General features: G+C 42.1%; 2 protein-coding genes across 2 annotated transcripts in view; one reads left to right on the top strand and one right to left on the bottom strand.

Annotated features, from left to right (window-relative positions):
• The first annotated feature begins 502 nt into the window (after positions 1 to 502).
• LOC139758365 (serine/threonine-protein kinase Nek11-like) overlaps positions 503 to 27,321 on the top strand; it is a 42,771-nt gene continuing 15,952 nt past the window's right edge. Inside the window, exon 1 of the mRNA XM_071679664.1 lies at positions 503 to 655. The gene's annotated coding sequence lies outside the window, so the exon portion shown is untranslated. The remainder of the gene's footprint in view (positions 656 to 27,321) is intronic.
• LOC139758364 (lysosomal acid glucosylceramidase-like) lies at positions 13,855 to 25,361 on the bottom strand. The gene is given in 12 exon segments (XM_071679662.1): positions 13,855 to 14,939; positions 15,762 to 15,931; positions 16,916 to 17,026; positions 17,372 to 17,448; positions 17,998 to 18,142; positions 19,898 to 19,996; positions 19,998 to 20,136; positions 20,480 to 20,640; positions 21,529 to 21,682; positions 23,177 to 23,324; positions 24,595 to 24,801; positions 25,125 to 25,361. Coding segments are annotated over 12 exon segments (1,599 nt in total). The 5' UTR covers positions 25,213 to 25,361; the 3' UTR covers positions 13,855 to 14,839.

Genomic DNA, 27,321 nt, shown 5'->3' with positions numbered 1-27,321 from the left:
CACTGAAACTATCGCTGCGACGGTTGAGGAGCGGATGTAAACATATACCCAGTGCTGCCCCAGCCTTGACCAAGGTAAGATGTAGAACGTGTTTGATCAGTTTGTGTGTGTTTAATACGTGATAATAGACTCTTTTTAATGGGAAGCAATAGACATCACTATCATCATGATATTAAATTTCGTTTTACCATGGGAATTTCTTAGTGATTTTGGTTTTATGTAATTGACGAACTAAAGCATCACCGGATAAACTCCAATGTGTTTCCTGGTGACACAAAGACGTATTTTCTGACGAAAACCGAGTGATTGGTTAGTTGACCGAGATGGATAATCATTGATTTTGGGTGTGAGATCCAATCATAATCAAAGATTAGTGAATAATATACTTTAATTTTTGTGATGTGATTGTTGGACTCTGCGTGCGCAACAGGCAACATTAGTTCGTTAGTGAAAACTGTGGTGGAAAATGTACCGTACATAGATTAAAAAAAAAACAAAACAGATAACGACTTCAGAAAATATATACAAAACTTAGACGTGATGTGATTTCTTGGAAAAATGATAAGGCGAGTGATTTTTCTGAAATCCTTGTCACTTGTGAATGAAGTTTGATCCGGCTCGGACGCCTACAGACAGACTGCCCGGCTCACGGACGGTAAGTAACATAATTACTTATTTATCAAGTTTTTATTTTGATTATGTTGTGAGTAGTTGTAGGTGATGAGTACTGTTTGAGGATGATGGTTCAGTTGATTATTACGAGTCGTGTGAAGAACAAGAGACGACAGGAAGCTGCTACGGAAGTGGGTGTGGAACGCTGGTCTTATATTTAAGGTGGCAGCGTGTGTATGCATGCACTCAGGTTGGACTTGGTTATTGTGGTACAAAGAACCAATATTGGCAAGAGACGCAACGCAACCAGCTCCCTTTATGTGTGTGTGTGTGTGTGTGTGTTGTGTGTGTGTGAATGAATAGATAAGAACGGTTTAATGCATTCAAGCAGAAGGAATTCGTCTGAAAATGCACCGTAGAGAAATTACGTAGTTGGGGGCATCATAATATTTACTAGTTGATTAATTACAAGAAACCTTAAGTTTCAAGGTGGGGCTGGATACTTCGCTGCTTAAGGTAAGCATATGAATGAAGTTTGTCTACTTTATACAGAAAGTTTTATAGAGAAAATATTATGTTTTATACGTTATTCATTAAGTGGTGATTCGCTGAATATTACGTGATTTAAAATTAGATATTGGTTGAATTGCAGAAGTATTAAGTTGACATACGGTATAAATTCATTGGTGAACATTAAGTGATATAGAATTATAGACTAGTTTAACTGCAGTAATGGTGTGTTGATATATATTATGCATTAAATGGTGAAAATTTGATGATGAAAAATTTCATGATAGTTGACATACATATAAGTAAGGGAAAACTAAGCTGTTTGTTTGCTTGGATGCACTTGTTCTTGGATGTTTTGGGACATTCTCAGTAGAGGGTATGGGACGATTCTTGAACCTGTAAGAGTACTTACTGGTCGGTACAGGGAAACTGTGGTAAAGGATGTCGGTCAGGCGATCGCCTCTCTGACTTCTAGAGGAAGTTTATGAAGTCCCTGTGGTCAGCTGGTGGGTCACAGCACCTGTGTTCAGCTGGGTGGGTCACAATACCTCTGTTCAGCTGGTGGGGTCACAACTCCTATGGTCAGCTGGGTGGATCACAACATCTGTGGTCAGCTGGGTAGGTCACAGCTCCTGTGGTCAGCTGTGTAGGTCACAGCTCCTGTGGTCAGCTGGGTGGGTCATGTTACACTGAAGCGACCGCATTTTCAACCCACAACCATAGGGTAGGTGGAGGGACTAAGGTCTTGGGGAGTGTGTGGGAAAAGAAGTTATTGTCTGTAATGGCAGTGATAAGTATGTTTAAGGGTATGATAGTCCTAAAGTTGTTGTATAGGTCTAAGGGTGGATGTTAGATACATAAGTACGGAAGAGGGTGAATGTTTTAGAAGTGAAATACTGAAGGACTTTATGATGTATGAAGAGGTTTCATCGAATGATAAGTTATGGGGGTTATACATGCGTATGAATGTATGAAGAGTATGCTTGAGAGAGCTTAAGAGGATGTGCAGAATAATTTGGATGTATGGAGAGGACGCGTGAAGATAATCATGCCAGAAGTGGAGGGAATCAGGAAACAAAAAGGTCGTTCTCTGAATCAACGACAACCGAAAGAGGAGGAGAAGTCGTTCTCTCGATCAGCGGGAACTGGAGAAGCCAAATTGAAGGAGAGAAGAGGTCGTCGCCTGAGTCTGGAATGTCTTTTAAAACCTACGTTGATGGAGGTTAAGGAGGAGGGATGTGGGTGTGTGTCGTCGTTCCCAGGGTCATTGTCCTTTCGCCAAGATTGCTTGGAGGGAGGAGAGAGAGAGAGAGAGAGAGAGAGAGAGAGAGAGAGAGAGAGAGAGAGAGAGTGTAACTGAGCGTGAGGGAAATCGGACACACTCAACAACACAGACGTATATAACATTAAACCAGTTGAGTGTTACTCCAGATGGGCCTTATGCTCTAGGTTAGGTCTGAAGACCTCCAGTGGGCTGAACTATTGTACCCTGGGTGGATGCCAAAGACCTGGATCATTTACTCGGAGTCTTAGGACCATTTTGGAGTCTTGAGACTTCTATAAAGCCAGTAGCATTCTTCTGCGCTACTTGAATAATAAAAAAACCCAGTCATTTGACACAGTCTTCCAAGATGGTTATATTGACTATCAAACAAGACGTATTTAATTATCGTAAACCGTACTAGTGAAAAGGAAAGTGAACTCTTATTAGGTTTGATAATAAGTCATTTGATTTCTGGTCTTTTCAAACGAAAACGATGTTTTTTTTTTTCCGATAAGAATAAGCTTAGGCGACTGAGTCTTATATCCCTGTCCCACACGTAATTTTTCCTGCCACTCTGAGAGAGGATTATCAAGAACATAATCCAAAGGTGAAAAGAGCTTAAAAAAATCTCTCAATCTTTCTATGTATCTATACCTTTTATTTCAAACTTCAGGAAACTATACTCACAGATTCCTCCCCCACCCCTAACGAACACAACAATGACTGAACGTATATACGCTGAAATGATCAAACAAACAATAAACACCCGCTTTCCCAACTCGTTCTTAAACGCCATCCTATCGGGAATACACTCACCTGAAGTGACACTCCCCAGACATATGCAGATTACACATCGCCATGCATACAACATTACAAGAACGATTCATCATATCTCAAGACTCTATGCCCACGATATAACTAACACAGTAATAAATTTAGTGTTCAGTTGCAGCCCCTGCCAATGGACATGGCCGGCTTCCAAAGCGCTGCAGAAGCCCCGTAGAAGAAAAGACACCCGGGGCAGGAGAGTAAGGAGGTGTATGAAAATACACCTAGCAATATGTGCATCATATAACTTTTTTTTTTTTTTTAACTTACTGCTGTGTGCAGATTGAGTGTATAGGAAGTGCCTTTATCAACATTCTTCAGTCGAAATGGCACCTCTTATAACTATTCATAAGGCGAGTTCCTTCAAAGTTTACTGCTCTTAGGAGAGCGAAATCTTTCGACATAGCTTCCCAGGTACATCTTGAAGCCTTTGAGAGATCAAAGGTGTCTTTGCAATCTTTCCAGCGGCCGCTACCACAGCAGGACAAACATGAAACCCTCGGTGGAGATGTAAACACTTGAGCTGATATTGGTCGTCTGTGGCGCCATCGTAGTCCTGCGGCGGAGCTGTGAAACACAGAAGCGGGTGGAAACGGAGTCATGAGCATCACATGAGGGGAGGAAATGAATTCATCGATTGAGGCATAAAAAAGAGGGGGGGGGAAATGGACATAAAGATCGATTAAAAAAGGAAATTAGCTCACAGCTTGACGCCGAAGCAAAATGCTCCTCTTGACTTAAAGGACTCGGGGAAAGCTCCATTCCTGACATTAATTGAATACTTCGCTTAAGCCATTGTTACGCAAGATGAGGCAAACATAATACCGTAGAAGAGACGGAAATGAACGTGCGACGCCAGAGGAAGCCAATGTGATGTTAATAATCGTGACGAAGGAAATGGAACGAACCATTTAAGTACAGCGTTGGCAACAAAACCACACCGGTTATTTGTTTTTGGAAATAAGGGGGAGGAGACGTGGAGTAGATGTGGGTTCAGGGAGAGAGAGAGAGAGAGAGAGAGAGAGAGAGAGAGAGAGAGAGAGAGAGAGAGAGGAATGCAATGATAGAAGTATGCAAGAATCCCGATGAATATGATATGTGCGGAAGGCGTGAGGGATAGGAACGTGAATGAAATAACGAAGCGTATCTTAAACTCAAGTAGGAAAATACGGAAGAGAGAAAGATTCCACAAGTGTACTTAAAGATGAAAGGTTTTTAAATGGCAAAGATCTCATCAATTTTAGGAATGGGTTAACCCCAAAGTAAACAGGGTCGTAAATGTATGATAGAGGGATAGATCGAGTGATGGGCGAATGAAAAATGGAATTAGAGGTGTATTTTGAAAGAGAAATAAGGAAATTGATGACTTTGAGGTAAATAGAGAGATAGAGATGAGTAACTGACTGGTATATAGAGTCAGAGGTAGGATTATGTAAGAGTAAATAGGATAATGAATTATATTTATGGAAATGGAATTTGATGTTTTCGACTTTCGGGAAGAGACAGAAGGGTAACAAAAGCATGAAGAAATGTTGTATGATGGGTTGTGACAAGCAGTTGTGACTGTTGGACGTTAGACCTTGTAATATGGTTGTGATTGGTGTTCGAATGGATGATTACATCCTCCTCAAGTTATTGTGATTTCGTTGTACGGGTGCCGTGTCCACCTGGTTGTGATTGGCCTAGACGGCGATACTGGTCCTAATCACAGAGTTGTGATTGGTGTTCACATGGAGTTTGATCCTCTTCAAATGGTTGTGACGGATCCTTATCAAAGACACAACTGATCAGAGAGTTGTGATTGGCGTTCAGATGGATTTCAATCCTGTCCTTAAGATTGTGATTTTTTTCTTCCACGAGACTAGCCACTGTTTCCTGTTCAACGGGAGGAAAAATGTAGTCGAGACTGAAGACCACTGCTGGAATTGGCTCCTGCCAAACACAGGAAATGGAAATAGGGCTTCTCAGTGTGGTGGATTTATTCGACAAATAGTTCGTCGTTCGTGAATGGGGTCGTTGCCTGGATTGATAGCCTACTGGACTCCAACGACTCAGGGACTTGTTTATCAATGACTCTCAAACTCCTGACGGGTTCTCACAAGTCGTCCTTAAATCAGACATCTGAAACCATAATTGTAAGGTATAAAAGTTTTGGACAATCACATGTTTACCAAATGGCATCCTAGCTTCGTCTCTTCGATGTATATCAACTGACTGTTATATTTCTCTCTTGTGTCTCCCCTGATGATGTGATTATTACACGAAAGTGCGCTTGGGAACTTTTCCTGTTTCATTTTTCCCGTGGACTCGTAGGAATATATATATATATATATATATATATATATATATATATATATATATATATATATATATTACTAGAAATATACCCTAACGTCATGAATTAAGTTCGAATTATTCATCTCTCAGGGTAAAGATAGAATCATGTCTAAATATTATGAGTAAAACGAGTATTAATCTTTAATCCCCAGAAATATTATGGCCACGTCTCCTGAACGATTTCGAAGCTCAGTGAATAATCACCGGCGTGTCATCATCATCATCTCCTATTTCTCTAGAGATTATGATGAATATAACACTGAATTGAAAAAAAAAAAAGGAAATATCGAATTGATGCCAATGCTAACATGGACACTCCTGTTCAACATCGATGACAAGTTCTACCTTGTGATTTATTGAAGTCTGGATATTACAGGCAACGCAGATAGCTAGCCATGCACGTTCATGCATTTGGAATCAGTGTTCCTTTGAGAGCAGGCTGGTCCAGTGTGGCTGGGAATAAAGGGGGAAAGAAAATCACAATGGATATAGTGTAATTTCACTGCACTAGTGAACCATGAAGACTATTTTTTTCCACCAAACAAAAGATTCCTTTAGTTTCGCCAGGGGAATGTAATCAACACAGAATAGACGTGATTACCTCTGTAATTACCTATTTGTATCATACAGGCAGTTTTTTTGTTTTTTTCGCTCGTGGGGCAGTATTATTACCCGTTTATATTGTACGGGGAGGGAGTTTTACACTCGTGAGAGCCCCATCTTTTGAACATTTCCTGCTCGATTTCATATCATGTCTGGTTGCTCCATCCCTGCATCTCTCGTAAGCTATCCACTATCCATACCACTGATGTGTTTCAAAATCTTATCCATTAGCTTGTAAGTTATTCTCATATTTGCCAGAACGCAGTTTATGTTATCCTTTACTATTGACCTGACTTATTAGGACTTCGGTGATAGGAGAGGGGTGATGTCGAATTCCATTTCCCTTTGACACGCACAGGGAAATCCTGAAGCTTCCTTCCTGCTAGAATGATATGATCATACAGAGGTCGTCTTACACTCTGTCCCATCCTCATTACCTTACGTTTGCTCGGGTTAGATGTCATCGCGTGTCGGACCAACTTTGGAGTTTGTCTAGGTCCCCTGTAAGTATATGCAATCTTACTTTTTTTTTCACTGCTGTTATGACCTTTTTGCATCGTGTGTGTGTGTGTGTGTGTGTGTGTGTGTGTTTCGTGCCAGGGAACCGAAATTGACTGCACTCATACCTTAATCCGCCAAGTTTACGTCCTTTTAACCCCTGTCTTGAATGATGTCTGTAATAATGGCGACCCTCTGAAGTTGGAGCAAGACCTCCCCGAGTTCAGTGCTGGGTTCTCATTTTTATCTTATTTTCCCATTCTCTTCATCATTCTCGCACCTTTTGTTCTCATCCTGTTCACCCACACGGTGCTGCTATATATTTTTTTTCTTTGGTCTCATTTCCTCCTCATCCTTCTCTTTATTGCTAATCTTATCTATTCCTTCCTCATCTTCCCCATCGTCTGGTTTCATATCCAATCCTCTTCGTCTTCTGTATCCTGACCTGTGTCTTTTTCTTCACTTCCCTTTTCGTCCATTTCTTCTTTCTTTTCGTGATGCCTTTTTCGTCCTCCTCCTCCTCTTCCTTCCGTTCTTCTCCTGTCTGTCTCAAGCACTAAATCCTTCTTTTTCAGTTTCCCCTTCTTCTTCATTCGTATCATACTATATTTTTCTTTATCATCTATATTATTACGTACTGTGAGTCTCCCTTTTTCCCTCCCCTCTTGTCATCCTTCCTTACATTCTCTTCTTCCACTTATTCCTCATTCTTATTCTTGCTTTTTCTCATTATTCCTTCTTCTTCTTCTTCTTCTTCTTCTTCTTCATCATCATTATCAGCAGCATCATCATTATCATCATCATCTCTTCCTGTTTTTCATTTTCTCCTCCAACAATCTTCACATCCAATCGACCAACCCCTCCTCCGTTTTCTCTTTCCCCATCCCTTCCTGTTTTCTCTCTCAGGTTCTTCCCGTAACCTCACAACATGGCGGTATTTTTTCTTCCCCCTTAACAATCCGGAAATCGAAGTGTTTGGATCACCCACCCTCCCCCAAGCCCGCAACGCGAACGCTCGGCCAGCAGACAGTATCTGCACACGGCTTTGGCCAAATGATAAAATTCTTGATCAAGGAGTCGAAACTCGGGTCGACTCAGCGTATATAAAAACAAAAACACAGCTGACTGAAAAATTTCCTCTGTCAGTGTTCCTTGCGCTTCGAGTCATAATATTGTTTGCTTTTTTCCCTCTGTCATTGTTCCATGTTCTTTTAGTAATATATTTTTTTTTCATATATTGTCTATACAAGTTTGTGGCTAGAATGAATTCATATCTGTCTATCTCTCTATCTGTCTGTCTATATAGAACGTCTGTGGTTCATTTTCAGTTCCCTTGAGGGTGTAGGTCGTTAGAGACAGCCTTCCAAAATCCCAAACCACTCGTTCACAAACCACTCGTTCACAAACTACTCGTTTACATCCTCAACCTTGTGTGCCCGTGTGGTAAAGTGTGCTGTGAACTCTCTCCACGCTGGTCCAAATATTCTTACGTTTCTTTACACGCCAAGAATACGTGTCACTAAAGACTTTGCTGAACCGGTGTTGCTTTTAGTTTCAAGAGCTTTTAAAAGACATAATGGCAAGAACACAAGACAAAGGATTTCCAGAGGAATATCACCATTATTCCAAGTATGCCTAAATCCTAGATCAAAGGAATTACACAAACACTCACTCACACACACACACACACACACACACACACACACACACACACACACACACACACACCACACCCACGCACCCAGTCTAAACTTTTATTTCTGCAGGATGAACAGCACTTCACTCTCATTATTTCAGTGTGTGTACTGGGGAGGAAAGAAATGCCGATACCAGCTGACTTGAAATTGGTGAATTTACTTCTTGAAAAGTGGAACAGTGAAACATGTGAGCGAAGCGGGAGAATGATGAGGTGAGCGCGCGTCTAGAGGGAGAGTGGTTGAAGGTGCTCATTGGAGAGAGAGAGAGAGAGAGAGAGAGAGAGAGAGAGAGAGAGAGAGAGAGAGAGAGAGAGAGCTTTGGGTTCAGGAGGTAGTGGATGGAGAGGGATGACTGAGGAAAGAAAGGAGAGAGAGAGAGAGAGAGAGAGAGAGAGAGAGAGAGAGAGAGAGAGAGAGAGAGAGTGGGGGGGGGGAGATTGGGGTTCAGGAGGTAGTGGACGGAGAGGGATCACTGAGGAAAGGAGAGAAAAGAAAGAGGAAAGTAAGAGAGAGAGAGAGAGAGTCGGGGGGAGATTGGGGTTCAGGAGGTAGTGGATGGAGAGGGATCACTGAGGAAAGGAGAGAACAGAAAGAGGAAAGTAAGAGAGAGAGAGAGAGAGAGAGAGAGAGAGAGAGAGAGAGAGAGAGAGAGAGAGAGAGAGAGAGAGAGAGAGCAAAGCAGAATAAAGGTGGAAGTTGAGTCTACTTCGTCCTTCCTTCTCTAACTTGTCGTCAAAGGGTAAGTTTTAGAGTTAAGCTTTGGAGACGCTTAAGGCCGAGTGACCATTTGAGAAGCGTGTGGCGGATGTCAGAAACTGACAGGCTCGGAGTTATGAGTTGATAAAGCAAAAGTTAAAGTGGAAAGAGACGACATCTATTACGTTTTCTCTCCATTGTTATTGGTATAAAACTACTGCTGTTATTATTTTGGAACATTACTTGTTGTAATATATATATATATATATATATATATATATATATATATATATATATATATATATATATATATATATATATATATAGAGAGAGAGAGAGAGAGAGAGAGAGAGAGAGAGAGAGAGAGACTAAGCCTCAGGGTTCATGACATATGAGAACTATTTCATATAATTGTATACCGACACAAAGAACGGCCAAAGAAACTATGACAAAAAGAAGAGGTGGATTAATCACAACCAGCATAGTGGGAAGAATATTTTATATCATTATAAACAAAGCCCCAAATTACCCTATGATATATCAAAGCTTTTTGCTCATCTGATGATTGAGATTCATCCAGATTTGTCTCTTTACTTCTAAACACGAGAGATGGAGATTTCCTCATATAACACTTCAGTGTTGTAATGTCGTCTCTTTATTTCTAAATACGAGAGATGGAGAGAGAGACATCCACATATCACTCCTTAGTGTTGTAATGTCTCGCCGAGTTAAGAGGTTGTGACATCAAGGAAACGAATCCTTCGGCTTCCTACTTCTAATGGAAGGAAGCCGTCCACTCCTCCTCCTCCTCCCGTGGCCATGATACGCTTCTGGGATTCGAAGCTGGGGATGAATTCATTAGTGGTAATTCCAGTCAGCCAGTGTCTCCGACGGAGACTTTCTCATTAAGGGTGGAGGTAAGACTGGCTTGTTTCCAGTCATTTGCTGGAGGGGTTTTCATGGAGGAGTTTTCCCGTTGGGATAATGTGACGATTGTTAAGTACTTTCTGATTATCATTAGTGTCACATGATTACTATATGATAATTGCGATTATTAGTAATCATCGTTCCTTAGAAATTTGGTGAGGAACGTATGTTAACAAAAACGGAGAAAGATACATCAGAGGATGTATATAGGAGACTCATAATGTTGATATGAATTTTGGAAAATATCAAAGTGTAGATAACAAAGTGTAACCAGAGTGTTTTGGTGCGTTTGTCGATTTTCTTTTTTTTTTTTTTTTTGGCGCCTTGAAAATGCTTAGATGGTCTTCAGGAGTGAGAATATCGGCTTGAGGAAGGATTGTCTTCAGGAAGAGGACTTCTTTGCAAATTAAGGATCATTGTCCGAGGGAGGAATTAGTATCAGTATTTATACAGAAGAACACACAAAAAAAAAGAGGGTCAAAAAAAAATGATAAGAATCAAGACCTTATGAAAGAATATATATTAGTTTCCCGCCTCATACTCACCATCATCTTTAATATTACCACAATTACGTTGGGGAAAGGATTAGATTCTCAGTAAAGCTGAAAAAAAAAAATAGATGATACAACCTGACATTTTTGATAGGAAGTCCAAAATGGTTTTGTTGTGGACAGACTTTTCTCCAGGAACCTGATTTATCATCACCTTACCATAACCGCACAGACTCACTAGATATTCACAGTATTCTCGAAGATCGTCTTGTATTAGACAAGAGGATCGCCTAAGGGATCTTCGCCCATTGGTTTATTGGAGGTTAAGGAGTGAGATACAACGGGATCGAATGTAATCAAGGTGACTAATGAGGGTTGTAGAGAAGGACAAAACAGGATTCATGTGATGATGAGTCCCATTACGTATATCATCGAGGTGTTGACTCTCCTATCGCCTCTATCGTCCAAGTGGTCGTTCCGGCACAGCCAGGCCCTAGATCTATCCTGTGGCGGAGGTCTTATCTGCAGGGCTGCAGATGTGGTACGGAGGGGAAAGCGACCCCGAGAGACTCGTGCCAGAGTTAGTTATAGAGGATTCTGGCCAAGGATATTGCTTAGACGACCGTAGAGACGCTATGGTAAGACGTGGGTGTATCCTGGGAAATGGAACAGGAGGCAAGGGAGGTGGCTCTTTACATATATATATATATATATATATATATATATATATATATATATATATATATATATATATATATACCACGTGTTTACCAAATGGCGTCCTAGATACGTCTCTTCGTTGTATATCAGCTGACTTATATTTCTTTCTTGTATCTCCCCTGATGATGTGATAATTACACGAAAGTGCACTTGGGAACTTACCGTGTTTCATTTCCCCGTGGATGGGAAGAAATTTACTTGATCACGCTCTCCGTTGTGACCTTTTCCAATATATAACTATATATATATATATATATATATATATATATATATATATATATATATATATATATATGTATAAACATGAGGTCACCAGGTACTGTAATCTACATAGGTGGTTACATACCAAGCATCAACACTGATCATCACCTACAATATACTCTCTGAATGATCTCAGTGATGATAACTCCAGCTCAACATATTTATCAGTTACAGAAGAATGAAGCAAGATGGTCGTAATGATATGAAGACACTCTCTCTCTCTCTCTCTCTCTCTCTCTCTCTCTCTCTCTCTCTCTCTCTCTCTCTCTCTCTCTCTCTCTCTCTCTCTCCCAAGCAAATGTGTGTGTGTGGTAGCAGAGGAGAGGTAGGAAGCAGAGGTGAAATCGTGATCTGGAGCTGACATTCCAATTTCGCTGGCATTTGGATTGGCCAGTGTGGGTGCAGCAGATAGGCCAGTGTGTTGTGGAAAATGTGCATATTGTCCCTACAACAGCCCACGGTTGAAATTATTACGGGAGGACCATCATTGTGCAGAGGAGCTGCTGGTGGTGTCGTCTTGGTCGTGAGCTAGTAAGAGATTTTTTTTTTTCGTGGAGATTTTTTTCTTTTTTCGTGGTGAGATCGACTGGCATTGAGTGATGACAATCTCTGGTGCTGAAGGGGGGGCTTTGCTTTAATGAGCCTGGCCGTGTTGATTAGCTCCCCAGCACTGACGTGCAGGGATGGGAGTAGAGAGAGAGAGAGAGAGAGAGAGAGAGAGAGAGAGAGAGAGAGAGAGAGAGAGAGAGAATGTCTTGTGTTCTGTAAGAAATCTATCATATTTGGCTGACTTAGGCTAAATCAGAAGTCCCGTTGCTTCTCTGTTGTTCTCTGCTGTTGCAAGAGCATGTGGCTGTCTTGAACAGAACCTGGTACCAGTCTAGCTATGAGAAGTGTCTGAATATGGCGTGAGAAAATTTCACATAGTGTGTGTGTGTGTGTGTGTGTGTGTGTGTAGCCTTTTAAGATCAAGGGAACATAATGTCAGGATTATAGTGTGCTGTTCATTTCTTCATAGGTGTCACATAGCTATTATTTTCTCTCCATTTTTTTTCTAATGTTGCAACAGACATTAGATTTAAAAGACGTATGTCAGAAGATTTAAGCCCTTCAAGTTTTTTTTTTTTTAAGAGCTTTTTAATGAGTTCGTTTGCATTATTTTAGAATCTAGTCCTCATATGGTGCTATGATCCTGATAGTCTTCAGCCATGACCACAGACAGACAGACAGACAGACAGACAGACAGACAGACAGACAGACAGACAGACAGACAGACACACACACACACACACACACACACACACACACACACACACACACACACACACACAGGGACGGTGATCCACCCATCCGTACTCCCAAATCCGGTAGGTAAGGGGGGAATAATAAGAGGTAGTGTACCTGCAATGAGAGCGAGACAGCAAATGTGGAAATGGAAAGTGTAACGCAGTGGCAGGAAACCCTACCTGCGTTATTTCCATAAGTCCACTCCTGTCAAAGAAAATGAAAAATGTCCACGAGAGACTATTGAAAGTTCAAAGGAACCAAATTCAGTTTTCAGTTCCACGTTTGTCACAGAATTTTTGCAGGTCTTACCTGGTATCAGTCCTATAACTGAGGTTAGAAAAGTATATATATATATATATATATATATATATATATATATATATATATATATATATATATATATATGTATATGTATAAAGTCAATAATCAGTCAGAAAACTCACTCTTTTCGCTTCTTACCTGTTATCACTTGCCAGTCGGCTCTCCTTGATGATGCTCCTATTTGTACTCATGGTTTCCTTACAATATTCATAGCCCTATTCCGTGGATATAGGGTGTCGGGCGAGATGGTGTGAGGAGCAGGAGTCATGGCGAGTTGTTTGATGAAAAGAGTGGAGGTGGTGAAACACTTGCGTAAGATGTATGGCAGAGAGATTCTCTAGCCCTTCATACTAGACAGAGTCGTCCAAAGCATTTCTACTTATCAACTCTCCCAGTTTTACCTCACAACTTGACTCACTTTCCTTAAGCCGCAATGTTCGTTTACCTCTCTTGATTGCTTTGTGTTTCCCCGTCATTAGCTATACCACGTATCACTCGGTAAGCTACTGCAGCACTTTGATTACTGCATGGCTGGTGATAACTCAGGGGTGGGCCGTTTTGATATCTGTTTCTTTCTCTACACCTCCAAGCTTTGGAACTCTCTACCTCTTTCACAGTCTTTTCCATAAACTATGGTGTGGCCCTTTTGAAAAGACAGATTTACCATTTCCTTGGAAATTCATGTAATATGTTTCTTTCATATCTTCCTTTCCTTAGTCATTCTCATATTTCACTGAAGGTCTGGCTTCTTTGTGGACTTTTGTCCGTGACAGAAACCTCTGGTATAAAAAAGAAAAAGAAATACTGCAGCTATCATTTATAAGTAGTATACACAGACAAGATACTATACGGTTATTCGAGTGAGAAGTCAGTGCTTAAGACGTTTTAGATTAGTTCGGGATTATTCAGTTGTGAAACCATTTAATAACAAGTCTTTTGAGCACAACCTCAGCAAGAAAAATATAATTAAACTTTAACGATACGAATAAGTAACGCAATAATCTCCTTAAAAGTATTACCACAAAGCCTGAAATCAAAGCTGGAAAGAATTTCTGTCACAGTGCAACATAGTCAAGCAACACCTCCCTAGTGGAAGAGGGTTTAGGGAAACATAAGGTTACAACCTCAACATGCAGAGCTGCTTATATCCGCCTCGGTGTTCATAGTAACACAACTGTTGTTTGTGGCAAGTGAAGAGCACAGCGGGCAAGAATGTGTATGTGTGTCTTATCTCGCTGCTCTCAACCCTTGCGCTTAATCTTCGCTTCTCTCAGGGTGAGGAGAAGGAGATGGATTTCCCTTGTCAAGAGGACGAACATCTCACTGGCTTGATCTTAGTCCCTTTACCGTGAGGAGAAGGAGAGAGAGAGAGAGAGAGAGAGAGAGAGAGAGAGAGAGAGAGAGAGAGAGAGAGAGAGAGAGAGAGGCGGCAACAGTGAGGGAGAAGAGAGAGAGCAAGGAGTCATCGTTAAAGGCCGCATGTATTCTCTCCTCACTCCCAACATCGTTTTCCCCTTCGTCCTGTCTTGCGAAGTCTCCTGCCTCCTCCTCCACCTCTTCTTCTTCCTCCTCCTCCTCCTCCTCCTCCTCCTCCTCCTCCTCCTCCTCCTCCTCCTCCTCCTCCTCCTCTTCCTCTTCTCCGTCTTCACCACAATCTAAGCTTCCTCCCTCACTATCACAACGACCGTCTCCTCTACTATTTTCCCCTTCCCTCACACCCACCGCTTCTTCCGCTTGTATTCCCGAGCATTGACGTCGCCCTCAACACCAGCTGCAGTTCGAGGTTCTCACACGTAGAAGGCGGTGTGGAGGGACCTTGGCCCCACTGTCAGGAAGATGGTTCCTCGTTGGTGTATCCTCACTCCCACCTGCATTTCCTTCTTCGACCTGCAACACACACACCCAACATTTTTAGAGATAGACTCGAGGAATACTTCGCTTCAAGTCGACGGCTTTACGTTATTTTCGCCTCCCTAGTCACAATTACTGTTTGGTGCAGGGGTTTTTCCTCCAATTTTTACGACACTGAACTGTGAGTTTCTGATACCTTCCTCTATCACAGACAGCTCCAAGGGGGACCCTTAATGGTGGGTTGCTGCTGTTTGAATCTTATCTACCTCAGAGGAGATTTCCCGAGGGATCGGAATAAACACATTGGAAACAGAACTATGGGCCAATTTGTTTCATTCTTTGAAATATTTGAAAATTAGAAAAAAAATTATTTCTTTGACCAAAATATGTTTATAGTTTTGGACTGTCTGCTCTGAGGAGATAAATGTTGCCTCATGGCTTTCTAGATTTATGTCTCACTACTTAAGGAAACTGAAAAGATTACAAGATAAAACCAACGTTAAGGAAACGTAGAGGAAACACGAATGTATATCGGAAATGTACAATAACATTCAGGGAACCTAAGGATATATATATATATATATATATATATATATATATATATATATATATATATATATATATATATATATATATATATTGGTACATGAAAACATACAGTTGCATTGTTTATGATATGTGTTACTTCTCCCATTTTCTAATAGGTTCGTTATTCTTGAACAAAAGTAGGATGTCGCTACCTACATTGACTTGCTAGAGATTTTAGTCCATGGGTGATATTCAGATAGGCCACATACCTTAAATTGAAACACACACACACACACACACACACACACACACACACACACACACACACACCTGTTCAGGAGGATAATGGCGGTTGTGTCGTCACGGTTTTTGAAGGCAACGGCATCGAGGCCCTTCGAGTCAGGCGAGGTCAAGCTCACCCTGAGGGCGCCCTCCTTGACGAACTTGGAGAAGTGACCCATGGCGTAGAACATGGGGTTCTTGTAGAACTCTTCCTTTTCCTGAATCAGGTGCAGGAGGTCAGTGGCCATAGAGGTTTAGATAGTCGTCAAATAACTGAAGTGGGATTCAACCACAGTCGTCAAATAACTGAAGCGGGATTCTACCAAAGTCGTCAAATAACTGAAGCGGGATTCTACCAAAGTCGTCAAATAACTGAAGCAGGATTTTTACCAAAGTCGTCAAATAACTGAAACGGGATTCAACCAAAGTCGTCAAATAATTGAAGCGGGAATTCTACCAAAGTCTAAAATAAGTGTAGTGAGATTCTACCTAGATTAACTATGTCTCTACGTGCAGGACGAAATAGTAACGTTTCTTTTCCTATGTTATTGTGAAGATGCGTTTGTCCTGACCTGTATGGCTCGTGGTGGTGATAAGAAGAGAAGATGAGGCTCCTTCGCGAATGTCTGCGGTATTCAAAATCTATGCTCAATTGCAAGTCTCATTTTCTCTTGCTCATATTTACCAGTGACAGAATCTCTTCCATTTAAAGATCTTTTTTACCTTATGCATACGATAGAAACAAACACGTGCCTATGTATTACGTTATATATATATTGTAACTGTGAAGGGGTTCAAAAATCTTCCTCTTCGAAGACCAAGGAACTGCTAGAAGTGTCTGATTTAAGACTACAGCTCTGCACATCAGGTGGTTGAATAAAGACTTTGGAGAGTATGCGAGTGTCTGGGTATTTCACAGCAACATATCTATAATTTCTAAGTTAGTGCAATAGGGAGAAATAAGGGAATCAAAATCTGTCCGGGAGAAATAGGGGAAACGAAATCTGTGCTAAGGATCGTATACACAGGTTCTGATAGGGTGTTGAGAAGTGGAAAGAAGCTTGAATTTAAGGCTCGAATAAGCGATTTTAAAGCTGGACGTCAGAGACATTGCACTCTCACTACCTGTTCGTTTAAGGATTAGGGTACCTTCACAAAGTACCCTCCTCATGTCTTACGACTAGGGCATCACCAGGCAGTACCTTGTTGACGATGATGGGGGAGTCGACGAAGTTTTTGGCCCAGTTTGGTCCACCTTCCATGTCCAGAGCCAAGTTCCAGTCTACCCAACCGGTCACCCAGTGGTTCATGTCCTTGGAAGAGAAATGTCTGGATATCACGGGATGTTAATACTAACAGAAATTAACAGTCATTGTTAATGGCTGAACGCTGATGATATAAATACCAGCATTTCTTTTTGATGAGAGGGAAAAGAATAGGTTGGAAATCAGTTAGGAGTGAAATTGAATTCTAATTCTGTATTGAAGAGATGAACGTTATATACCCAACGTCTTTTCATACACTTTTGGCACATTAGTCTGACATCCCTGCAACCCTTGAATGTCCCTAGACATCACTAGGAAGTTATCCCCTTGAAACCCCTTTGACCTGAGATGGCTTGAATATCCCAAGAGGTTCTTGCCCTCCTCAGTACTCACAATGATGATGTCGTGAGCGTAGCTCTCACACCGCTCCCAAGACCCGAGCACCACAGCAGCGTCCAGCGGCCCGGCCCCTGCGTTAACAGGTTTGAAAGTTAGTAAAAGTCATTGCCAGCCAGGTAGCTGGTGGTGCACCGCCGCCTTACCTCGCCACCCGCTCCTGAGGATGGATTTGATGGGGACGACACAGGGAGGTATCTTGTGCTGCCTCCCCCTCAGCCCATATGGTAAGAGATATTAGACAACTTGAAAAGTTTAGAAAGAATCTGATTGAAAAAAAAAGTTATCTGGTCATTTTGACAGAATATGAATACAAGGGAATCTGCTACCAACACGCAGACACACACACACATACACACACATACACACTCCTGGAGGTTCAAGGCTGCGCCTCAATCAGGAGCAGGGAAATACGAGATTCGTTTAGGGATGAGAAGTTCCTCGACGAGATTGGATCCTCCTCTTCGTTCAATGACAGAGATACAACCTCGACGAAGAAGATAACTTTTTAATGAGGAAATAAGATAAGATAGTCACTGCGAAGCCTTCTAAGACAGATTTTTTCCTACCAGTATTAGCATCGTGTACACCATCGCCATCCTAGAGAACCAAATCCCACCCACCTTTGCACGCTTCTGTTCCCAGGATGAAGTAATCAGGGAAGAGATCGTGGGTCTCGTCCAGGCGACTAGGAGAAGTGTACGAGTCGCCATACCAGTGGATGGCTATGCCGTCTACGTACTGGGCTGCGGATGTGTCGTTCAGGACCTGGTGAAAGATGGTTGAGGGTTCGAATCTCGGTAGAAAGCATGATGATGGTGAGGGTTCGAATCTTAGTTGAAAGCATGATGATGGTGAGGGTTCGAATCTCAGTAGAGAGCAGAATGTTAGAAGGGCACGAGTTCGAACGCTTCAGGAATTTATTTGTCAGCTGTCAGTTAATCTCTGTGTGTCTGTTTGTCTGTCTCTTTCTTTGTCTGTCGTTACTGTTCGTGATTAATGTTGTGTGTTGAGGGGAGGCAAAGAGTTTTACACCCGTGTTGATCCGTTTTAACCTTGTGTATATGAACCATATTTTCCTTCCTATGTACACACACACACACACACACACACACACACACACACACACACACACACACACACCAACTATAAGTCTGTCTGTCTGTCTGCCGATGCGTCTTTGTCTCTCTCATCTAGTCCTAAAGGCTTTACGAAAATTATCATAACACATATATTCATTTAAAAGAAAAATGAGATAAAGTAGTAGCACATTTTTATGAAAGTTTTCTCTTAACTTTGCCCCGATGTGTTCTGCCGTTCTGCTTCATCACGAGAGAGAGAGAGAGAGAGAGAGAGAGAGAGAGAGAGAGAGAGAGAGAGAGAGAGAGAGAGAGAGAGAGAGAGAGAGAGACTTTGGAATCTCTCCAAGTCACTGGAAACTCATTAAACAAACAGATGAATTTGCAGCATAGATTAGCATAGCAGAGCACCTTTACCAGGTAGCCATTAAGACGCCACAGATGAATGAGTATTTTTGTTTTCAGTTTCATCTATATAATCGGCCTCCATCTATTGGTCCTTTCTCTTCTGCCGCCTCCTTTCTTCTTTTCTTCTTCATCCTCGTTTCTTCTCTTTCGTTTCTTCTACTTCTTCTTCTTCTTCTTCTTCTTCTTCTTCTTCTCTTCTCTTCTTCTTCTTCTTCTTCTTCTTCTTCTTCTTCTTCTTCTTCTTCTTCTTGTATTCCTTCTACCTTTTCATTTAACATCAAACTTTCCTTCTTTATCATAAATTTGTTCTCTTGATTATTATTATCTTTGTTTCGCATTCTTGTTTCGCATTTTTCACGTATATCATCTCTCTTCTCTGCAGCACATTCACCATCTTCTCTCCTTTGTCTCTTACCTCTCTATTTTTTCTCCTCTTTCTCTTTTGTCCATAATTATCTTTGAAAAGTAGAGAGGGACATACGACAAAGATAAAAAGGTTCTCCTAAATGATGGCCCTTGGCAACTCACTTTTACTGATCTCGCCTTACATCATCGCTTCTGATCAGAACTAATCTCTGTTCTTATTAGTAGGATTCACTTAATCTCCCCCCCCCCCCCACGTCCATATCCCACATCAATCGCTTATATCGCCAGCCATCAAATGTGTCCACTACGTAATCTCCCATTGAACTGACCTCCCTTAACCTGATCTCCCTTGACCTGACCTCCCTTAACCTGATCTTCCTGATCTGACCTCCCTTAACTGATTTTCCTGGAACTGACCTCCCTTAACCTGATCTTCCTTGACCTGACCTCCCTTAACCTGCTCTTCCTTGACCTGACCTCCCTTAACCTTATCTTCCTGGAACTGACCTCCTTTGACCTAAAATCTGTTGACCTTATCTCACTAGGATATTTAGAGTGGTCATGTATCAAAGATCATCGAAGACCATAATCTTACAACGTCTCTTAGACCCATGGGCCTGTAAACCTGACCCCTTTTCCCCCTTGGCTTTGACCTTCCACACGACCTCACCTCCTTAGCCCACTTCGGTAGTTCGTACCGCTGGTCGTCGAGGATCATGAGCTTCACCTGGGCGTACCCATGTGCCTGTAGGGTTGGCCCTAAGTTCTCAGGCTACGAAGAGTCGCTGTTCCTCCGCCGTCCAGCCCATACAGTTGAAGAAGAACCCGGGAACATAGCCATCAATGGGTTCGTTCTGTGCCGTTATGCCCCAGAAGACGATGTCTTCAGCCGCGTAAGCCTCCAAGAACCTGATGACAAAGAAAGAATACTTTTAAATAAAAGGAAGATAGAGACTTGGAAGAGCCAGAGAGATCTCTTAAATAAAAGGAAGTTAGAGACTTGAAGAGCCAGCCAAGTGTTTCAGAAATATCAAGACATTTTGGGGGGATTTTTAAGACTGAAACACCGTTGAGAAAGTCGTAGATGTTGGTGGAAAGGCCCTTAACTCGAAAACAGAATAAGAGATCTCGAGTAGAAGCTGGAAACTTTAAGAGGGGAAACTAGACCCTCGAGGAGAGAGAGAGAGAGAGAGAGAGAGAGAGAGAGAGAGAGAGAGAGAGAGAGAGAGAGAGAGAGAGAGAGAGAACCCACTTGACGAAGTAATTGGCCCAGGGCTGGTACATCTCCGGCAGCAGCTGACCATAACCTATGAAGTCGTTGTTTGTCTTCATCCAGGGCGGGGCCGTCCAAGGCGAGGCGAAGAGTCTGAGCGGTCGCGTGGCCATGGCTTCGGCTCGCTTGATGACAGGGATCTGAAGGAGGAGGAACAAGACGTAGTCATCTCGGTGTCGTGGTGGGGAGAAGAGGAGGTGAACGTGGTATGTCTCTCGCTAAACCTGGACGTCAAGTTCGATTTAGATAACTGTCTAGCTATATGAGGTGATAAAACAATAAACCAATAAAACCACAATTGTCTTCCCCCCATTTAGAGACACCAGTTCCGTTTCCTAGATCTGGGAGGGATAGAGTCATTATAGAAAACAATGAATTGGCGTCTCTCTCCCTTAGGCCTACCTGACATTTCCACTTCCCAGTTATAAGCTATTTCTTCCTGGATAGCTGTGTTTGTTGGATGATTGGCCATCAACTACACTAACAAGGGGAGGCTCGTTATACTTCACCAGTCAATGGGATCTTTTGAAGATGAGGCTTCTTAGTACCAGTCCCTATGTGGACACAAGTCGTAATGCTGACTGCTGCAGTGAGAATCAGTTAATGTATTGGAGATAAATGTAGAAGCCTTCAGATTCCATTCCTATAAAAGACTTTACTTTTGTTCTCGAAATCCTAAGTTTTCCAGTAAATGGATAAACATCGATTGGATGAGTTAGTTTAATGCTGTGGTCATCATACGGTAGTGGACTATAATGGTTGTGAATGCACTGTGATGGGGCGGTGGGGTGTGGTAGTGTGTAGTGTAATGCACAAAAGACCCATTTTGACAAGTAGAAGGACCTCCTTAAATAGAGCTTCGTTGTTGTAGATATAAGTCAGGAGTTTGCTAACGAACATTGAATCTAAATACTTCTGTCTGTCAAGATAGGCGTCACTTTTTTTATTCATGCTCTTTAATGTACTGTGAACTTCTCTATCTCATTGAGTACCAGTGAGATATCAAGACTGGACGAATGTTATAGAACCTTGTATTCAGTGTCTTCTGGTTGGAGTGCGAAGGTGTTGAGATCAACGTCACCTTCTTCGTCGACGTAAGTATAAGTCCTCCAGGAGAAGTCACAACCTCCCATGTTCACCCTCCCGATGTTGTACTCCAGACCATACGAAGAGAAGTAAGAACTGCAAGAGGATTAGATGCGATACAGAGAGAGACATTAGTATATAGTGCCTTAATGGCATAGACTTGGAATGCCCTAAGATGGATGATGGGAGAGAAAGGTGTAGCGTAGTATGAAAGAGTCTGCGAAAAGGAGAGGACGTAGTGAAACACGAAAGAGGCGGGAAAGAAAGGTAATGGCGGACTTGTATAGGTAGTGGTTGCCAGAAGGGAAGGTAGGGTTCAGTGTAAAGGGTGTTTATGGGTCAGGGGAAGAGAATATAAATAAGGTAGAAGCTTTTCGTTAAAGCAGAAGGATCGATAGAAAGAGATAGACAGATGTAGTTTCGTTCGTCTTGTATTGTGAGGTAACGGGAGGGAGCCGCTGTGCTTCTGAGGGTCATGTGGTGCAAAAGAGGAAGAGATAGAGAGATGATGTGGTTATTAACAACCTCATTGGATTAATGTGTCTACTGGATGAAGGGAGACGTCCTCAAAATGTCAATATACAATGCAAGCAATGGTTCTCTCTCTCTCTCTCTCTCTCTCTCTCTCTCTCTCTCTCTCTCTCTCTCTCTCTCTCTCTCTCTCTCTCTCTCTCTGTCTAATTACATCCGACACCTGGGGCTGACGAATGCATTTTTTGATTAATTTCAGTCATTAAAACATTCTGTTGATATTGCTTGCTTTCCACGTTGAAAAATTAAAACATCCTATTGATATTGCTTGCTTTCCACGTTTGAATGTTTGACTTTCAAGCTGAAGTCTTTAGGGAAACTGCAAAAACTTCTCAACTTTTAGCGTTTTTGATGTATGGATGGTGAATTTGTGAACTCTGTTGCTGGCGTTTGCTGTTCTTTTTTTTTTTTTTATCTCTTAGACATCAGTAGAAGATTTGATAAACGTACGGAAATAACGATATCTGATAAAACTTATGAAAATATTTATGATAGTAGACATTATGTACTGATTTTGGTAGATGGAACAGAGCAGATTTTTTTTGTTTTTGTTTTTTACTTTACCCTTGGGAGATCTATAAACGATTACTTGCCATCGGTTAAAACACGTTCGGGTATTGTTTACCGGGAATACGCCAGGGAAATGTTTGCTCTAGGAACAGAGATGAATTATAATTTTCTACGATAGGAACAGAGGAGCACTGATGTAAATTGATACAGAAAATCAGCTCAGTTTCTAAGTACATATGTTGTTACAGGTGTCTCTGTATAGACGACATGAGTGAAAAATTTCCTAGAACGTTCATAGACACATCCTTACCCCCACTTAAGAAAGAGACATCCTTAACTGCGCATAACAAAAACACATCCTTAACCCCACATAAAGACAGACGCATCCTTAGCCTCACATAAAGACAGACACATCCTTAACCCCCACAAAAGAAAGACACACTGACTCTTAACGTTTAGAAAACGACGTACGAACGGGTACGTAAACAAATCGAAGTAGGAGTACCTAAAGGAGAGTCTCTGGGTCTCTTCATTCAGGCCGTATCTCACCTGAGGAGTAGATCCTGCGCAGGACCCGGGAGACTTAGGATGTTGGCGGTGGCGGCATCGGTAAAGGCGCCTCCCCATCCCATGACCGTCTGGAAGGTCGTCGTCCAATCCAGCTGGAACTCCACCACCGCCTCCGTCGACGACACATCTGAGGGATCAGTCGTTTTCAAGGAGTCGCCTTCTACAGTTGTGGAATGACGCTCGGGAAACAACCCCCCCACTGGAGAGAATGAGGACCCAGTGAAATATTGAGGAATATAGTGTCGTTCGTCTGTGACTGGAGGAACTAATCATTGACAGACAAGAGGTAAGGTTAGTGATAAGCGACGGGAGAAGCTATTGATAACATCAGAGTCCCACATATGATTGAGATCTACTGGACCGACTTCGCCCAAGGGCGCAGTAAGCAACCTAGCCAACCAGAATGATACTGACACTTGATACGAGATCTGATTGGCTGAAATATTCCCGTTTTTCCAACTCGAACCAGAATATCTATAAAAGATTAAAGAAAATGAAATTTCGTCCCATTCATATTCATCATGAGAGTTATTCAAATTAAAGGATTTGGTATCCGTCTGTTGGAGTTTGGTCTTCGTTAAAAAGTATTTAATCATCATATATTCCGTGGCTCACTGGATCCTCTGCCGTGGGAAGTTTCGACGTTAACTTGTAAATCTCATCTTAGCGAAGATATTGAACGGGCGTCTCAAAATGGTGGTTCTTACACCTTCCAATCTTGTCTTCGTCCTAATTTTTTTTTTTTCTTTATTTCCATTTTCCCTTCTCTTCTTCAGCCACACCAGTACTACCATACGACAGACTCAAACTCCTCATACAGTATCTGTACCCCTCACAAACCAACACCATTTGCTATTTCCACTTCCACTCCCTCACTCCTTTATAAAGCCTACACTTTTACCATCTCCACACAAAACCTTCATCATTTCCTCCATTACAGTGTAGTATACCCTTACAGCCTACAGGTTTTATATCTAGGCAGACGTTAGATTTACCACATATTCTCTCCTCGTCTGCGTTATCATCATTTACTTCATTATCTCTTTACCCTTTGCGGGAAATACTCTCACAGAAAATGTCCTTACACTCCCACCACTTCTGTTTACACCGTAGAACGTCCTGCCCCACAGACAGACGTACAGATTGACAGGTAAGCTGATAGATATACAGACAGACAGAACACAGCTCCAGCACCTCCATACATTCCTACAGATTCTACCATCATCAATCGTGTCCTTGCCATTGACATCCTCGTCACTATCTTCACCCCCTCATTGTCTACACGCTCACCATCTTCACTCACACGAGAAACTTCTAACCTCCAATACTATACCTCCGTCTTCGCTAACTTCACCATCAGCCACCTACAACCTCCCTCTGCCATACGCACTACTCACTGTTCTTGAAGCCGTCGAAGAAGTGCCGGGTCTTGTGGAACCTGTTGCCGGCCAGGTCGGAGGTGTAGAGAAGGTATTGCCCTTCAGGAGGAACCTCTGGCGTCGGAAGGGTGTCGCAGTAGGAGGAGTTGCACACGCAGACGAAGGAGCTGTGGCCGAAGTCTCGAGGGACGCAGGGGACCTCCTCAGATACATGTGTGCCATCAACTGCGCCGGGGAACAAGAACATATATGACAGTTTCCTTGACACACACACACACACACACACACACACACACACACACACACACACACACACACTTCTAAATGTGGTGTGGCAAAGTGGTCTCACTCTGCTTGCATTCACAAAGGACCACAGTTCCACCTGGGGGACATAGGCACTTAATTAGAGTCACCATTCACTTCCCTGCTGCATGTGTAGCAACACATTCCTTGAGGAAATTCCTCGTTCATCACCCATAATAGATGTACAGACATATGCCTCTCACGTACGTCAGCACCAGTACTCTCTAAACAGCTGTGTAGCTTACCTTGGTGGTACAGTAGAAGTAGCAGCATTACCGGCGGTGTGAGAGTGGATAACTCCATCTTCCGAGAATGGGAAGGTATTTGTAACATGTGCAAGGTATTCCCCTTCAGAGCCCACTTGGTCCCATTGGCACAGACGGGATTGTGTTGTCTATGCTATAAATGGAGCATCGACCGCCGTTGACCGGATCGGAATGAGGTTCCAAGACGGAGTGAAGGGTGGAAGAATACCTTACGGGTACGTTGGTAGGTTAACTTATCAACCCTACCGGGGTGGGGAGCTGGGAAGGGTTTTCCCCAGTCTGTTGAAAGGGGGACACACACACACACACACACACACACACACACACACACACACACACACACACACACACACACGTTTGCAGGTACACTCTCACGGAGATGATAACGCTATAAGCACCTGGGAATAGACAAACTAATATTTCCCACGATGGCTGAAAGTCCAACTTAACAATCGTTCGTACATAGTCTTATGATGGCTGGTTATATATGTATAGTCTCCGTGGTGACAGAGAACCAAGGATAGTATTTTTTTTTTTTTTTTATAAGGAAACTTTTTTTTCTTCTTTTTGAAGCTATGTGTAAGCTGTTGTATATTTACAAGCACTTTTTTTTTTCTTTTTACGTTCTTTCAGTTCTCTGACATTGACCGACCCTTACACTTTACATAACTTATCGGTTTCAGTCTATGAATACTCTGCGCGCGCGCGTGTGTGTGTGTGTGTGTGTGTGTGTGTGTGTGTGTGTGTCTATGTATTTCATTATATACTAATATAGAAATAACCGTGCGAGACTTGGCTAAGACCGGAGGCACTCATCCCCTCGGGAGATAACCACAAGAAGCCAGGCACTTCGAAGCCAAGTGCTGAGCTGAGTGCATCCTGGACAGTGCCTCTAGAGATCCCCACTACCCAGGGCGGCGCATCCTGCATAATTAACCAGTCCTCATAGTCCAACCTTTTAGCAGGAAGGAGAGCAACTTCGAACCCTGGATACGAAGGAGATTAGCGGGTGTATGTTGGTCGAGGCCCCTAACCCACACGGGATGAACTTTGAGCTTGAAAAAGTTTCCCACGTCCTTCGGGAGAAGGAAGCGGCGTCAGTGTTAGAGAGGGGTAATCCTTTACTTCTTCGAAGGTATTTTGTTTTAGGAATATTGATGGTAATTTTCCAGCAAGGAGCTCCTGGTGAAGATGCACAATTGTAGGCTAATTTGATAACTTCTCTTGAGTTGTGGATAGTAATGTGTAGATAAGTGTGCCAAGGTCTTATTTACCGAGAACACACACACACACACACACACACACACACACACACACACACACACACACACACACACACACACACACACACACAAGTCTCTCTCTCCATTCCGAATATTTATGGAATTCAGACTCCCACAGTCTGAATGGCTTTTCGTATTAGTTCGCGAGAAATGTAAATTTGCGGTGATATTTGAAACACTTATGAGCAGAATTTAATCGCATCTTGTTATTATAGACGACATGAGTGGCTATAAGATGTGATTTCATAATTCAGAAATGATATGACCCATTTTGGGTTTTAATTCAAGACAAAGTGGTTATACTTATGAAGATATTGCAGCCAAATCCAATTCTTCATCTCCCACAGTTCTTCGAGAGTTGGTTATCTGCTTTGTGATTATTGAACAGATTACAATTCATTTTGATTTTGGTTTTGACATTTGAAAATAAATGTGAAAATAAAGTTTGCACCGAAATTTTAGTGGCCTTATGCGTGATGTGTTTCACTTCATGTGGTTTGCTTCTGTTTTGCTCCACTCGGCAACAAGAGTGTGTCATTGCTCATTGAGTTATCTCGATTTATCGGCCATCAGCGCCTCAAGGGATCGTGTTTTTCTATAGGTATTTATCTTATAAAGGTTATGAGTGAAATGTAAGGATAAAGGTCTCAGTTTTATGATGATGATGGCTCGGTTGAAGGTTGTGAAGCCAAAGCAAAATGCTTCCAGAATCACTTACATTCACTTGATGGAACTGGAAGGACTTTGCAAGGAATCATTTGATATCAAAGAGTGTCTGGAAATGCTGAGGCTTTGCATGCCTCAAGTGTTTGCGCATATAATGATAACTGTTTTATATTAGGCTTTTATCTTATCATAACTGTGATGACAAAGATGGGACTTTCCTATCAAGG

Source organism: Panulirus ornatus, chromosome 30 (genome assembly GCF_036320965.1).
Source record: "Panulirus ornatus isolate Po-2019 chromosome 30, ASM3632096v1, whole genome shotgun sequence".
Taxonomy (NCBI): Eukaryota; Metazoa; Arthropoda; class Malacostraca; order Decapoda; family Palinuridae; genus Panulirus; species Panulirus ornatus.
The sequence above is the reverse complement of the archived record's forward strand: the minus strand, read 5'-3'. Positions and strand labels throughout refer to the sequence as shown.